The sequence below is a fragment of the Protomyctophum bolini genome, assembly GCF_963924005.1.
Source record: "Protomyctophum bolini genome assembly, chromosome: 10".
Lineage (NCBI taxonomy): Eukaryota > Metazoa > Chordata > Actinopteri > Myctophiformes > Myctophidae > Protomyctophum > Protomyctophum bolini.
Window position 1 is genome coordinate 8,918,078 of NC_137871.1, and position 15,833 is coordinate 8,933,910.

At 46.2% G+C, this 15,833-nt stretch overlaps 3 protein-coding genes across 3 annotated transcripts in view; 1 reads left to right on the top strand and 2 right to left on the bottom strand.

Annotated features, from left to right (window-relative positions):
* Positions 1-4,617, top strand: part of tmem265 (transmembrane protein 265) — a 5,810-nt gene extending 1,193 nt beyond the window's left edge. The window contains exon 2 of the mRNA XM_080774750.1: positions 2,599-4,617. Coding sequence (XP_080630876.1) covers positions 2,601-3,713 — 1,113 coding nt within the window. The 5' untranslated portion in view covers positions 2,599-2,600 and the 3' untranslated portion in view covers positions 3,714-4,617. The remainder of the gene's footprint in view (positions 1-2,598) is intronic.
* mrpl11 (mitochondrial ribosomal protein L11) overlaps positions 1-15,833 on the bottom strand; it is a 62,697-nt gene that overhangs the window by 28,949 nt on the left and 17,915 nt on the right. The window contains exon 2 of the mRNA XM_080774751.1: positions 9,605-9,902. Within this exon, the coding sequence (XP_080630877.1) occupies positions 9,605-9,727 (123 nt within the window). The 5' untranslated portion in view covers positions 9,728-9,902. The remainder of the gene's footprint in view (positions 1-9,604; positions 9,903-15,833) is intronic.
* On the bottom strand, positions 12,799-14,156 carry LOC308322605 (tetratricopeptide repeat protein 19, mitochondrial-like). The gene is given in 3 exon segments (XM_080773974.1): positions 12,799-13,738; positions 13,742-13,864; positions 13,866-14,156. Coding segments are annotated over 3 exon segments (1,209 nt in total). The 5' UTR covers positions 14,154-14,156; the 3' UTR covers positions 12,799-12,940.

A 15,833-nucleotide genomic window follows, 5' to 3' on the forward strand; every position in this document is an offset into this window, starting at 1 on the left:
ACCCAGAGGCAGCGGGGGTTAGATTGATTCTGAGCACAAAGCATGACATGTACGTAAATACAAACAAACAAATATCTCACCTGCCATACCATTAACGGACCATTACTCACACTTACAACCCGATATAGGCTGTTTCACCTCCTTGTCACCAAGCCAGTCGTATCCCAGTCAGGGGAACTGACAAATGTGGTCATTATTGATGAGCTGGAGTGGACACACACGCTGTCACAGCCTGCATGGGCCCCCCTCGCTATATAAACAGAATAAATTATGTACACTGTTGAGTCTGTTGACAAGCTGACAGAACGCAAACAGGGACCGACGGGGAGACTTCCAGGCGCGGGGGGGAAATAAATTGAAAGGTTGCTGCTTGAATCACAGATATGAACCAAAACAACATTGTTCACCTGCTCTGCACCCATCTGCGGACTCGCATGCACTTTTGAATTCCAGTATATATTTTTCCCCCAGCCAGCAAAGGCTCGTGCGTATATAGTCCATTCAACATCTGATAATCAAGTTACGGGATGCAGCGTGAGACTGTATACCACCGCAGGTAATATAATCTAATGTAATATAGCTACATTAGGGGATGCTGCCAAGATCCATGTCCTCGCAGCCTCATATGCCTCGGGGCGGATTAACCCATTCTGACCCGAGATCAGATTCATACGAGGTTTCCACTGGACACACACTGGTCTGATGAACCCATTCTGACCCGAGATCAGATTCTAAAAATGTCAGTCGTTCTTCGATTTAAAAAAAAAAATAGCAGACCTACAAGCTCGTAGCGCGCCACTCGGTGGCGCGCTATGAGCTTGTAGATCTGCTATTTTTCAATAGCTAAAGCATAACATGACGCCAACACCAAAATGAGTTCCCGGTCAGAATGGGTTAATCACTCCTTATCATTTCCTCAGTCATCTCCTTGATTCATCTGCCTCTGAAGACATTTTAAACGTGTAATGTCTTCGTATACCCCCCTCCCCATGAATACATTTGAGTACATCCAAAGCAAAGACAGGCAGGGGCTGCACACAACAGCATGTCCACTGATAAAATAACACCGCCTTCTATATCTGCATTTTCTTGCCCGTTTATTCATCACTTTTCTTTCTTTCTTCCTCTATCCTAGAGCCCCTTTCATCCATAGAGATTATTTATGAACTATTACCATCATGCAGTAACACTTTATTAGACATGGAGACAGCCAAAGGCAGATTCATCTTTCACTTGCACTCTTGCATGTGTGCGTGCGTCCACACACGCACACGCACACACACACACACACACACACACAGGTCTCCTGGACCACAGGCCTATGTTTAGTGTGCTTTGAATATAGCACAGAGCAGATGATGGAACTGGAAGGTTATATAGTCTCAGGATGATGTGTCTTCTATATCAGGCAACAGAACCGACGCTTGGCGTTTTCAACGGCTATAGCCTCGGCCGTGCTCAGAGGCCGTGGCGCCCGCCAGCCGGCCGGCCGGCCATCTCCCGCTCCATCACGCTCTCAAGTGTTGCCATTACGGCACATCTGACCCGGTAATGATTTCATATTATAATGTCATTGATCTGTTAAGAGTGGCTGACACGCCGATTGGTACTCAGCAGAGTGTGGAAAGTCCAGTCAGGCTCCAGCCTGGGGCCGCACGGCACGGCTGCAGGCCTCGTCGGAGCTCAATACGATTAAAGAGTGGCTGGTTCAATTCCACCCGTTAAGGTTGATCATCATTTCTCAGTCCTGGATCAATACTGGGGGGTTTTATACTGTCTAACCGGGCTGAAATATGTTCAGCGAACGACACATGAACGATCATATTTGGCTAAATTAGTATTGGCTGCATGTGCACTCAACCCAGGCATAATGTATATAGCGGGCCGGACACGCACTCTCGTGCAGACACAAGTCAAAAAGCATCTCTCTAAACAGATAGCAAGTTATTATCAATATTCATCGTATCAAATGAGAATGGGACGTGCGGCGACAAAGGACTGCGGCACACAATGAGAAAAAGCGTTGCGGTCTATCGAGGAAAAGAAAGCGTCTTTAAAAAGGGGCGCGTGGCTGCTTCTCAACTACATTAATTTACAACGGAATGAGGGATGGCCAAGAAAACAACACCAACATGAGCATAATAATATGATCTCATAGGAAAAGGAACCTCAGAAAAATGCACTCAGGGAAACAAACAAACAGAAATCAATAGAAAATGAGATCCATTTATTTTAAACCAAAGAGCCACAGAGGAATGGAGCGTAAAAAAGAAAAAGAAAAGCTCACATAGTGCCACTGGATTCTCGGCTCCCAACAGCCTGGCTATAGAACAATATGGTCTTCCGACACCAGACGAAGACAGCGGTCTGCTTGGCAAGCAGATGTCATCATACTAGTAACAAGCATCAAACTGTGACTACTAGACACTATACATTTCAAACGGCACTGCATAAATAAATGACCTTTGTCCATAAGCTTGCCTCTTTTCGCTGTGAATAAGTCTATATATGGGAACGGATGCCATTATAAATGTCTTCTGCCCTTATAACAAGCGTCTAATTCCTGTCGCCTCTCTCTCTCTCTCTCTCTCTCTCCAGGCATGGTGCCCACGCCCCAGGTGTGCGTATCAACCCTGGTCACGGTGAGCACAATGGCAGTCGTGGACCTCTACCTGCTGGAGCAGAGCATGCTGGGTAACACCCGCGGCGGCGTCCCGGGGCCCGGGGTCTGGCAGTGTGCCGCGGTGTTGCTCGGCGACGTGGGCTTCCTGGTGGCGCTGCGCTTCGTGTCGGCGGGCGTGTCGTCCGAGGCGCAGTCCCCGCGGCGGGGCTTCGCCAACGCCCTCTGGTTCCTCTTCCTCTCGCTGCTGCAGCTCAAGCTCTTCTTCGTCTGCCACAACTACCGCCAGGAGCGCCGGCCGCCCGACCCGCTGGCGCGGAAGACGCTGACCCTGCTGCTGTCCATCTGCCTGCCCTCGCTCTTCCTCATCCTGACGGGCGCCGACCACATGACGCCGCTCCGCCGGAAGCAGGAGGTGCGCGGCCGCCTGCTGTGGGTGGTGGTGGACCTGCTGGACGTGCTGGACCTGCAGGCGGGGCTGTGGGAGGCCCCCGGGGGCCCCGGGGGGGCTCCCGCCGTCGAGCCGCGGCTGCCCATCTGGGCCGAGGGCCTGGTCTTCTTTTACTGCTACGCCCTGCTGCTGCTGCTGCCGTGCGTGGCCCTCACGGAGCTGGGGGCCACCGGCCTGCCGGGACAGCGGGGGGGAGGAGGAGGCCAGCGCAAGGAGGCCCTCTATCCGTGGCTCAGCCTGGTCACCATCAACGTGTTCACGCTGGGCCTGAGGGGAACGGGCATGCTGTGGTACAGGGACTCCCGGGTCTCCACCGTGTTCCTGGGGAAGAACCTGCTGGCGCTGGCCGTGAAGCTGAGCTCGGCCTGGCAGAAGCACGCGGGGCTGGAGGGGCGCGGAGGAGGAGGAGGTATACGGGGGGCCGGCGGGACGGGGACGGAGCCGGGGGAATCTGCGCTGCCGGGCCAGGGAGAGGATCAGGGGGAGGACCAAGGCCATGAGGGGAAAGCCTCTTCGAGTTCGGCGCCTTCATCCCGTTATCACACGCTGTCTCGCTCCCAGAGCCACACCCTCTCACACGTCAGCCTGGAGGCCTCCGCGGACTCCTCCATAGGGCCCCCTTTCATCTCCCATGAACTCTAGAGACCAAACTTTGCATGTAGAAGACACGCCGGGCACATGTACACTGAACTCAGCCACACGTGCACTGAAGGATGTGCGTGCCGCACATGGACCCGTCTATAGGCTCTAGCTCAGCTAAAGAGAACTAGTGTTAAAGACCCAAACCAGAGGCGTTTTTTTATTCAGCAATGGGTTGTGGAGCCGTGAAAAAGCATTTGGTATGCTTGAACATTGTGTTGTGAAAAAAAAAAAGGTCTTTCCATACAGTGTACAATACCGATTATTTGGTATTTGTGTGTCCGAATAGAGTGCCACTGAACAATCCTATTGGGGAAAATCATTATTTATGTTTAAGCCTTGATCAAAAATACTAATACATGTTTCATACTGTATATCTTTTTATCGATAGTATTCAATCTTATTGAATTTGGACCACAGACAAAATGGGTTTATTTCATAACACATTCTATTCAGACTCCAGACAAGTCTAAGGCCTTGTCAAGTTGTACGGTATACGTAGGACTTGTGTGTAGGGCTTAGGTAAGAATGTACAATGAAAGGCTGCTTTCCTCCCAATATAGACCAGCCGCATTTCATCTGGAGGATTTTCCAGGCGTCAGATGTATTGTCCTACAGAGGGATTATTACGCAACGATGTGCTTCAATTATGTGTGACAGTTCTTGGGAGTTTCAAAGTAAGAATATATCAAAAAGTATTCCACGATATGTTAAGTCTGTTTCAGTTCACTCTCTCTCTCTCGCATTCTCTCCCTAACTTGTTCTAGTCTTTCAGACTCTCTTTACCGGGGTAATCAATAACGAACGTATATAGACTGGAGAAGCCGAAAACCGCACCTGCTGTACTTCAGCAGACACTCAGCAGCCAACACCATATTTTACTGTCTCGACACTTTGATGGAGATTTCAACCCTTTGCTCGAAAGCATGTTATGTAAACAGCTGGCGTCAAACCTTCAAATGATGTGCTGTTAAACGTTCTTCAATGTGATCTTTAACCACTTTCAACCTGGCATTCCGATTTTTGGGCATGTCATTATAGGCGAAGATGTGTCCATTTCTTTCAAGACATTAAAAAGAAATCTGAAATGACTAAACTAGCAGATCTAAAAGCTACAAGTAACACATGGCATTGTGATGCTTGCTCACCGGCATACACAATGCCACTCATTGTGAGCTTATAGATGAGCCATTTCCGATACCGACGAAGTACAGTATATAGGGCTTAAGTGGTTAACGGGAACACTTGTTTTTTACTAACTCTGAATCTTAATTACATGCTTAAGTTAATTAGAATAATGTGTAGATACATACAGCTCATAAAACATTTTCTTTTTGAAAAAGAAAAGTCAAGGTGCTGTCAACTTTTGCTAGACTGAGCAGCCATAGAAAGGTTGGGCGTGCAGGTGAGCAAAACAACAAGCATATCGCTTCATTCTCAAGTGACTGTAACTTAGAAATACAGGTTCGGGTTTGCTGCAGTGTTTACACGCAATGCCAATTATGTAAGTAATAATCCTGCCAACACAGCTGCAAGGGACATTTGAAAATTTGATGTGTATAGCTTCCAACCTTTTGTGTACACCAAGTCTGTCAAACATTCCCGAGAAGGAAGAAACATTACTGGTGCTTTTTTTTGTGTTTGGGACAAGAGTTAGTTACCTTTTAAATTTTTAATCAAGGAATGGATTTTTATGTGTGACTCATCCAGCTGCGGTTGCTGCTGACAAGACTGTAGTATTATGGGGAGTAATATGGGAGACGGGGGTTGAAGCGGCATGTACAGAGGAGTCAAGTGCCTTGTTCCCCCAGAGGAGCTACTATAGCCTCTTGTGTTGTCACACACATCAGTCGTACCACGTGGGACTTTGGGCATATGCTTGCGCGTATATATACTGTGAAAGTTATTCCACAGGCATAGCCTGACGACAGTGTCAGCTATGCCTCCAGGACTGGGAGCTAACTGTAATAAAGTGTTTCATACTCGGGCGCTGGCATTTCATTGGCCATTATGTAGCCACGATATTGACATGCTGTCACCACCACAAAGGCATAAAGCAGGACCGGAGAGTGATCGCTCAAAAAAGCGAAGGGACCCCTAGATTCCAATGGCTGTCCTGTACTCTAAGCCTATATGGGCTTCCATTTCAAACTCTGGATATATTAAGTGATTTTTGTTTTCTCCACAACATCTGAGAGTGATGCTGGAGTACGTGAATTAAAACCAAGCTCGCCGCCACACACACTATTCGTGTCATAAAAGCAAGCTATTCCTCGCGCAGAGTGGCACTGGCATGCGGAGGAAAGACCGTCATTTATCACAATTACGCCAGCGACACAACCAGTAACAGATACTCTGTATAATCCTTGAGCGATCCGCCGTCTTGTCTCCCTTTAATGTTGAAAGAGAACTCTTGATGTGATGCAAGAGTGTGTGTGTGTGTGTGTGTGTGTGTGTGTGTGTTGTGTGTCAAAAGGGGAGGAAGTGTGTGTTTTCATTTTCCAAACGGAGTCAGTGGCCCCTATACACCCCCACACCCACCCGACTCCCTCTACCCATTAATGCTCCTATTAAGTGAAATTGGGGCCATTTGTCAAACTGCTGAGAGATAATTCATTGGCTGCTTCACGCTTGATTTACTGGGCATATTTACAGGATGCGTTAAGGGTAAAAAAAATAAAAAATAAAAACTAACGCACACAGCGGTGCACACTACGGAGAACTCGTCTAAACATTCTCTGCGGAATTTCTCTCGATGGTGCATTTCATTGCATGGGGGTGGGGGAGCGAGGCGGAGCGGAGCACAGGGACCAACATCTCGGTAGTCCGTATCCATCTCCCGCCCACCCGATTGCTTTCATCTCAGGGCTCCCTCGGCTCGGCGGACTCGCTCCACATTTCAAAACACACACACAAACACACACATGTCGGCGATATATACACACAGAACATATACAGATATAAGAAGCCCCCTGCTCCCTGCAGCCCGGCCACCAGCCCAAGATAGAGAAATTCTCATATATGTCTCATATAGAAAGCTTTAAGAATGTATTAAAGCAACAGCCTCAGACAGCATTGCACTGAGCCCCCTTTGAATTTGTTCCACCTGTTCGACTTCCGAGCCCTCATATGACAACACTCGGCATTCCACTCTATACTAACCCAAGCCCTCAAAAAGCCTCTTCTCCCACATTCATCCTTCTGTTGCGCCGTTCTCTTTTCAGCCTCTCTTTTCATCCAGCGGCGCTAATTTCACTCCAAAGTCTGTAATTATTATCCACCCACCGAAAGCTGTCTCAAAAGCCTCACCCCCCCCCCCCCCCCTCCTTAACGTCTCTTGACTCCCTCTTTTATTTCCCTCGTTTGTTTAAATTTGCCCCGTGGCCGACAGGCGGCCCACCACTCCGCGCTTATACCCTGTCAAGGGTGGTTAGTCAAGAGAGGTGGGAAAAGAACAGCCAAAGAGGAGAGACGTGGTGAGATTAGAAGGTCCGGCGCCCATGCCTGAAAGCAGATCGTCTGCCAGCATGCCATTTATTTACAGTTTACTACAGTCAAATACAGTGGAGCCCAGTGGAGCAAGAGAGTTAAGACAATCCAACACTAAGAAGAAGGGAAGGAGATTTTGGTTTTGGGAGATCTTTTTTTTTTTGGTTTTGCTTGGATGCAAGTATAACCTCACCTCGTTATACCACTGTTGGCTGAGACACAAAATCCCAAGTGTGGGACAAGGAGACATATCTAACAGACGCATGACTGAATCATTCATCATAGCAATAGATATGAAAACGCAGCACCACTCCGGTCCCAAACCTATTTCACGAGGCTGGTGAATCATTCAAATCAACCTGACAGTTGCAAGATATGCAAATGTAGAATACTATACAGTAGAATACTATACAGGAGTAGACTAGACAGATATTAGGCTCCCCCAAAACAGCATTAACCTGCCCACCCCTGTGGAGACTGGGGTTTAATTCCTCTGTCCCCAACAAACACAATTTGCAGTGTTTGTTGTAGGTGGGTCTGCGATCTGTCGTTAACTCCTATATAGCACCTGTTCAGCAGGGAGCAGAACTGGGCACGTTAGCATGCTCCTCTCTGCACGTGTTACTACGTCCTCCCAGTGAAACTCCTCACCGTCAGGTGAAAAGAAGCAGCTGGCAACTCCATGTGTATATCGGAGGAGACGTGTGCTCATCAATACCCTTCACAAACAAAACAGTAGGGGTTTGGCGGTGACAGTCAGGGACTATATACACGAGGCAATAGCAATTGGCAAGTGCAGAGAACAAACAACAACCTCAAAACAGTTGAACCGGCGAAAAAAAGACAATGGACATAAATGGGTGACAAAGAAAGCAGTCCGGTGTGATGAGTGGCTCTTGTGCTATCTTAAGTTCTTAGTCAAAACTCATAACAACTAGTCTAAGAACTACTGAGGCTAAGACTTTGTTATACTATGTTCGTATACCAAAACGTGAAAAATCTATTTCATCTAAACATCAATTGTTTTTGTTTTACGAACAGAATGTACTACATAAGATCTCTGTAATATAGAAAATCTATTCTATACCAATACTTTTAGACCTCAAATACTACTCTATGTCTGTATTGTGTAGAAAAAGAATGGGCTGCACTAGTACTTGGTATTATTTAACATGAGGCGTTCTCAAATAAACAAACGTTAGTGGCAGTATCTGTGCACGGTACAACACCAACATGATAAAGCCCCCACAGAGTCCAGAGTCAACAAATGGTACAAATGTTAAACGATAAGGTAAATAGAGTGCACAGAAAACACCATCTGTTATGCCAAACGATGCAAATCATTTGAGATTAAACGTTCATTCAGGGTGAGCAGCTTTTCCCCTCAGCTAGAGTCTTGGAAAGCGTGATATTAGAGGTGTGGTACGGGATATTTGGTTACAAAAAACCTTAAATTCTGGTAGTAATCATTGCTATAGATCAGGGGTTCTCAACGTCTTTGGCTGGGGACCCATCGGAAATGCTTTGTATTGGCCTGCAGGTGTGGTCTTAGCGGTTGGTCCCGCCGGAAATGAATAAAAAAAATCAGCATTTGGGAACTGGAACCACGGCATTATGAGAGGCTACTAAAGAGAAATAAAGGAACATAAAGACTTTGATGTCGGTGAGTCCCTCTTCATTCCAGCCTGAATGCGGTTGACTGAGACAAATGAGGCTCCTCGGAGGAGATTTTCAAAGGTCAAAAGGTAAGAACCTCCATAAAATACTTGTGACTACACCATTTTTGTTTCCGATTTTTTTTGCCATCATAAACTTTGCGTTTGGTAAAATAAGTTTATAAAAAAATCCTTGTCTTAGTTTTCTTCTTGTGATTGGCCAATTCATTAAAGATGGAGTGCCACAATTTTTGTATTTTTCCAGTTTTTCATGTGTCTATGAGGTGACAGTACTTCATTAAACACCCTAGAGTTGTTTTTATGTGCAATGGTGTATTAACTTTGTATTTAGGGTTTCTTCCTGGAGGCTGAACCCTTGACAGTCAAACGGGCCAATGAAGTAAACAGTAATATAGTGACACCAGGCATACTTAATGAACTGGTGGGCGTGTCCACATAAAAGCATGATTTTAACAAATATTGTACACTTTTCGGAAAAAGTTCTTCCCCCTTATATATTGTAATAATACCTGATGATCATGTTTTAGGGTGGAAGGAAATGGTGGCGCTGCATCTTTAAAGAAAAAAATGCTAAATATTGTAGCGCCCTCATGTGTTTATGCCATCTCAGTCACCCCTAAAGCACCGTGGCATGCTCCAGAAATGTTCCGTCCTGCTGCCTTAAGGTTCTGGGTACCATTACTGCCCTTTAGTAGCAGTGGAAGTGGAATAGGATGTGCAGAACGTTACCTGTCCCAGGATTGGTCCGAGCGGTGGGCCTGCCTTGGCTTGCCCCGACCTCACTATGGCACGGATCCAACCCCCAAGATCCACCTTCTTCACCGCTTTCGCTGCCTTGGAGATCTTCGACATCTTCTAGGCCTCTGTCTCTCTGAGAGAGAGAGAGTGTGTGTGTGTGTGTGTGTGTGTGTGTGTGTGTGTGGGCAGTGTGTGTGTGTGTGTGTGTGTGTGTGCGCGTGTGTGCGTGTGCGTGGGCAGTGTGTGTGCGCGTGTAAGTGTGTGTCAGAAAAAAGCCTTCTCTCCGCCCCTGTGCAAACATAAAAAGCAAACCACAGAGAATTAGCACATTTTGAGAAGAAAAGCAAACAAATTAGCCTTTACAGCGTACCCCAGCCACGACAAATCATTTACATGGCAGCCTCATTAAAACATCATACACTCAAATCAATACACACATACCCACGGGGAACAACAAACAGGTTTTTTTTTTTTTTATCCCGTTCTGTAGGCAGTCGGGTAATTAAAAAAAGAAAAAATCTTTCCCTTCGATCGTTTCAGTGAAAGCGAGACCCTGGAGCCGTTTGCGGTGCGGTGCGGAGGAAAAAGGAGGGAAGGCGGAGGGAGACGCTAGGCCTGATGAAGGGAAGACTGGTAGGACTTAAACGTCTCCATGATAAGAATCACAGGGGGCATTACCACCATTAACTCTGGCTACAGCAGGGGCCAGCAGCAGGCCTCCAGCCTGCAGAAGCTTCCCATCACTCAAGGTCAAGGGCGCCCACTGACAGCCATCCACGACGGGGCACGGGGCTTGAGTGACAATATTAACCCATTTAGACCTGGAGAAAATGGCTTCTAAATCCTAATAGTTTTCTGAAAAAAACGTATGTTTCTGTGTCAGTGGTGCTCAACCTTTTTCATGTCAAGGACCCCCAGAATTGTCTGAATTTGGCTGCGGACCCCCCCCCCATCTGAAAATATGTTGTTGTTCCAGGGACCCCCCCCCCCCTGAAGCAAAGATATGAGTTAAAAACGTTCGCTCTGAAAGAATATATTTAAAGATTTGCGCCACGATTTTTCAAAAATAGCAGACCTAGCTCACGTTCCCGCACAAAATGGGTTAATATGCGGTTGGGGGGGGGGGGGGGGGGGTAGAGGGGAGATGCCCTCCTTTTATTCCACCTGCAAATGCATTTATACCAAATTCAATTCAGGCAATTAGTGGAGTGGGGTGTTGGCCTCGCTCCGATGGTTTGCAAAAAAACAACAACAGGTCTAATAATCCTGTTGGTGGGGGAAGAATATGACAGAGATATGGCAATAAAGAAAGAGATCAATGACTAAAAGCCAAGGGACAGATAAATGTTTTTTTACGGTTTAGACCATTGTTCTGCCCTGCATTCAATAAAATGTAAGCGCTGAGGGTGCCCAATTAGATCAAGAAAGAAGAGAAACTAGACACACAATAAAGGAGACCTCGTACTGCTGCAGATGTACAAATAAGAGAAACAATGTTTGTCTAAATTGATAAGCTCACTCACTGCAGACAGTCTTGAATAGATGCCATTTAGCATGAATACGCTCCACAGCCAAATGTTACGATATCACTCACGTATACGCCGCTACTTTTCAGAAAGTCAATTTCACGCTGCTCACCTAACGTGTTGTGGGCTACCTAATGTCTTGTTGCAATCGGAATCAATTTTAGAGCAGGTGGGGAAAACAGAGACCAGAATGCATAAAATCTGAAGTGGAGGACAAACAAAACCCACTTTAGCTATCAAACAGAAGTTATAAAACCAAGCCATTGAATGGTGGAAATTTACGAATTACGTCATGACACGACGGAGAAAAAAAAAACTATTAACCCATTCTGACCTGGCACCCATTTTGGTGTTAGCATCATGTTATGCTTTAGCTATTGAAAAATAGCAGATCTACAAGCTCATAGCGCGCCACCGAGTGGCGCGCTACGAGCTTGTAGGTCTGCTATTTTTGAAAAATCGAAGAACGACTGACATTTTTAGAATCTGATCTCAGGTCAGAATGGGTTAATCAGACCAGTGTGTGTCCCGTGGAAAACCTCGTATGAATCTGATCTCAGGTCAGAATGGGTTAAGAACTGCAGCCAATGTACGGTTTTAATCCCAATTTGGGACCAAGGGAATAACATTCGGTGAGCAGTGGGTGAAAAAGACAACATCACGCTTTGATGAACCATAACTCCCAATATCTGTCAGCATGAATAATGGAAACTGCAGTTCCCCTGAACAATGAAATCACTCATCACATTTCAAGGCCACGCCAGAAAGCTGAAGAAGAATTGCCCTACATACTGCATAACAACTGAAGTGACAGTCATGTTCACACAATGGAGTCACAAAACAAATGGTAATCCCACTGCAGTAGAGACCCTGTTTAAGACTATAAGATCAAATACTTATCATAATAGCTTTGAGAGTACGACGTCGCAGATGTCTTGTTTAAATGCAGATATTTTACACAGTTTGGACAATATAAGCAGCATCATTTAGACAATGGTTAATTATAATAACTAGCCCTTACCCGTTGTGAAATATTTGCGCCCCCCCTTGTGGCTGTGGGGGGTACTGCGCCCGGGTGCGTTTGTAATTGACTAATACATTCATTAATAATCATTAATGTGTGAAATCGAAAAAAGGGCTTCGTTACGCCCTCCATATTCATATGGTCAATGCCTGTGTGAAAAGTGGGAGTGATTGGTGCAGGCAGTAAGGAGCTACGGCAGTGTTTCTGACAGACACACAGACACTCAGACATTGTTAGAATTATTGCGAACGCAGTGAGCACTTACTATGAGACCTAGCAGATCATGTCTGTCTGTCTGTCTGTGTGTGTCCCCTTTGTGCCCATATATGGAGCTGAGTGATTTGTGAATCACTCAGCTCCATATATGGGCACAAAAGGGGCCAGGTCCACATATACAGTAACAGCGGGACAGACACACAGACAGACAGACATGCACACACACGAGCTGCGTTCGCTTCACGTGTTTGCGCGTCTTACTTGTAGTATGATGATGACAATTAAATAATACTAGACCGGTTTGCCCGGCACTGAGTCGGTCCCTTTTATGCCCCCATATATGGAGATTTCTGTATCTGTCTCTCTGTGTCCCTTTATTCCTATTTTTTTCTTTTTTCATACTTAAATATTCCTTTACTTCTTGAGTCCAAAAACACCACATATAATGGTATACATATATTTTGTTTGTGTAGTAGGAGAACCAGACAGACAGACAGACTCACAGACACATTGATGCACATTCCCCATGCATACATCTATGAAAGTTTAAGGACATAGTGGTCAGACAGACTGCGTTGGTGTCTCTTCGGGTTCTTGGCTTTGCTCTTGTTCTTTTGTCTTGTTCTTCAGTTGGTCCCTCTTCTTGTTGACTCGGTCCATTCCCTGTAGAACTTGTTCCACAGCCTCCTCATCTCCTGCAGCCTGAGCCAGAGACAGCGCCTCCTTATAAACACTGACCGACTCGTCTAGACGATCTTGGTGTAATAATATTCCAGCCATATTTCCCAGAAGGACGTGCATGTCAGGATGGCCCACGGTTCGACTCAGTTCCACCGCCTTCGTCACGAACGGCAACGTGTCGTCATGGCGTCCCTGCAGGTCCAAGATGGTTGCCAGGTCGCTCATCAGCACCAACGTCTGAGGGTGTGTTTGTCCTTGCTCCTGGCCACAGATGAGCAGAGCTTGTTGGTAGTCCAGCGTAGCGTTGGTCAGCTGCCGGGTGGAAGCACGGTAGCGTGCACGGGAGTCCAAGCACAAACCCAAGAGCAGCCTGGTCTCCTTTCTGAGTGCTTCAGCCTCCTCTGTTAGCTCGTCCTCAGGTAGGTCTTTGTGCTTCAGCAGTTTAGCCTCCAGATTCTCGATACAGAAACTGTAACCAGTGTCTGCTAGCTCCCTCTTGTTCTGACCGGCGTAGATGGTGGCCAGTTTCAGAGAGATTTGAATGGCTCCGTTGTCATCCTGTGGTGTTCCTCCAGACAACATGAAGCTCATGGCTGCCTTGAATAGTTTTTCTGCATTGTCCAGTTGTCCCTGCACATAGGCCAGGTTAGCCATCAGGCTGTATGTATAGATGATAGCTTAGTTGTTGTGTGTCCGGTGCGCTAGCGCCACTGCCTGGTGGAGAAAGTCTGATGCAGCCTGGAGCTGACCCCTGTACATACTCAATTTTGCTTTCTTCAGGAGTAGTATAATCTCATCCTCTATGCTTTTGAGCATCAGTTCGTTTGTCTTCGTCCTCAAACATGTTGAACAGAGAGAACGCCATGGCTCCATGCAGTGCAGCACTGGCCCAGGTGGTTTGATGATTAGACTGGTTTCTGCTGCCAGAATAAACCACGCAGCACTCTCTCCTTCTGGAAGCATCTTCTTCCCAGTTGTAACTATTATTTAAGCCGCTTACTGGTCTCCTATCCGCACCGTTAAACACTGCGCGCGTGAGCGTCGTCCCTCCGGGACATTTATTAAGGACACGGCGCAACACACTGGACAACATGGACGCCGCCATGTTGGATAGATGAGAGCAGGTCACGTGAGTCCCCTTTATTCCTATATATGGAGTTCTGTGTCAGGCATGTCCAAATATGGAGTGCTGTGATGTCAGTATGCCCAAATATATGGAGTGCTGTGATGTCAGTGTGCCCAAATATGGAGTATTGGGACGTCAGAACAGGCCAGCCCAATATGTGGAGCATTGGGCAAGGGCCCGGGCAGAGGCCTTTGGTTCGCGGCACTGCCCTCCCTGTGGGGGTGTGGAACGCGTGTGTCGAATTTGAAGTCGTTGGAGTGAGCGGTTCTCGAGTTACGTACATTATAGATGTACACACGTACTGTACATAGACGAGACTGAGATGTGGTCCATTTACAGATAGATAACCATTACCAACAAAGCCTATAAATGATAAAATCCTTGAATCCAAATCCATTTAGATGATGTGAGAAATGCATCCATTATGAAAATGTGTTGCGGAAAATCATGGTTAACCACACCTATTATTTATAACCACACCTATTATTTATTTATTTTTAACACATTTATTTCACAGCTGAATAACATTAAAGGAGAATTCCATGCTAGAAGGCTTTCTTAGTAGCTGTTACGTCCCCAACAAAGAGGTCCAGGTGTTAATTTGTGTGCATTATTGCATTATTGGCTATTTCCCCTAATATAAGCCCTCAATGAGGGTTGGGTTTTTGTGCTAATTCGCTTATTTCCATCGAAATAAGTAGTAAAGTGTGCCGCTTGGGATACTATTTACAATATGAAGAGAGGATATATTTAAAAAATATATTTTTTTGAGCGATGGAAACAAACAAATTAGCACAAAACCCCCATAGCCCCATTCAATTCAATGCAATTCATTGAGGGCTTATGGTAGGGGAAATAGCCAATAATGCGCAAAATAACACCTGGACCTCTTTGGTGGGGACGTAACAACTACAAATAGAAAGCCTTCTAGTATGGAATTCTCCTCTAACATACCAGAAAGTTATACTGAAATTCATGATGAAATAATTCAGGATGAATCATTTATTCATTATAATGTCTAGACCAGGTCTTTCAGACTGAAGAGAACAGTTACTGTGGTGACTACTTCAAAGTTATGACTTGCGCAAGCTGGGTGGGTATGTATGTATTTGGTTAAAATGGGTGGGGTTTATGTACTGTCTGTATGTATGTACTGTTACTGCATGTACGTATGTATGTACTGTATGTCGGGATATGTATGTAGGTGTCCTCCAACAGCCAATAAGGGACCACCATTCTTGGTGACGTAACAACGATATTCTTCAAGTTTCAAGGTTGGTATATATGGTCAATAACAGGTCTAAGGATTAAGAATACCAGAGAGTCCACTTCACTTCGGCATAGAGTAGCGCAAACGTCAATCGCTCTCTGACGATTTCTGATCGTCTGCACCTTTGTTAAATTGACGAACACACGCACACTCCTCTCTCTCTCTCTCTCTCTGTCGCTCTAATTAATTAGTCTCATGTCGCGCAGCTGCGTCTAGATTCTCCCGGGCCCGGGAGCTGCCTATGCCATAGATTAGAAAGCACCCAGGCAGACAGCAGAGAGCTCTAGGACTCAGACAGCAGCAGTTATACCCAGACAGAGAGCTCTATAGGGACTCAGAGCAGCAGTCATACCCAGACGACAGCAGCAGAGAGCTTT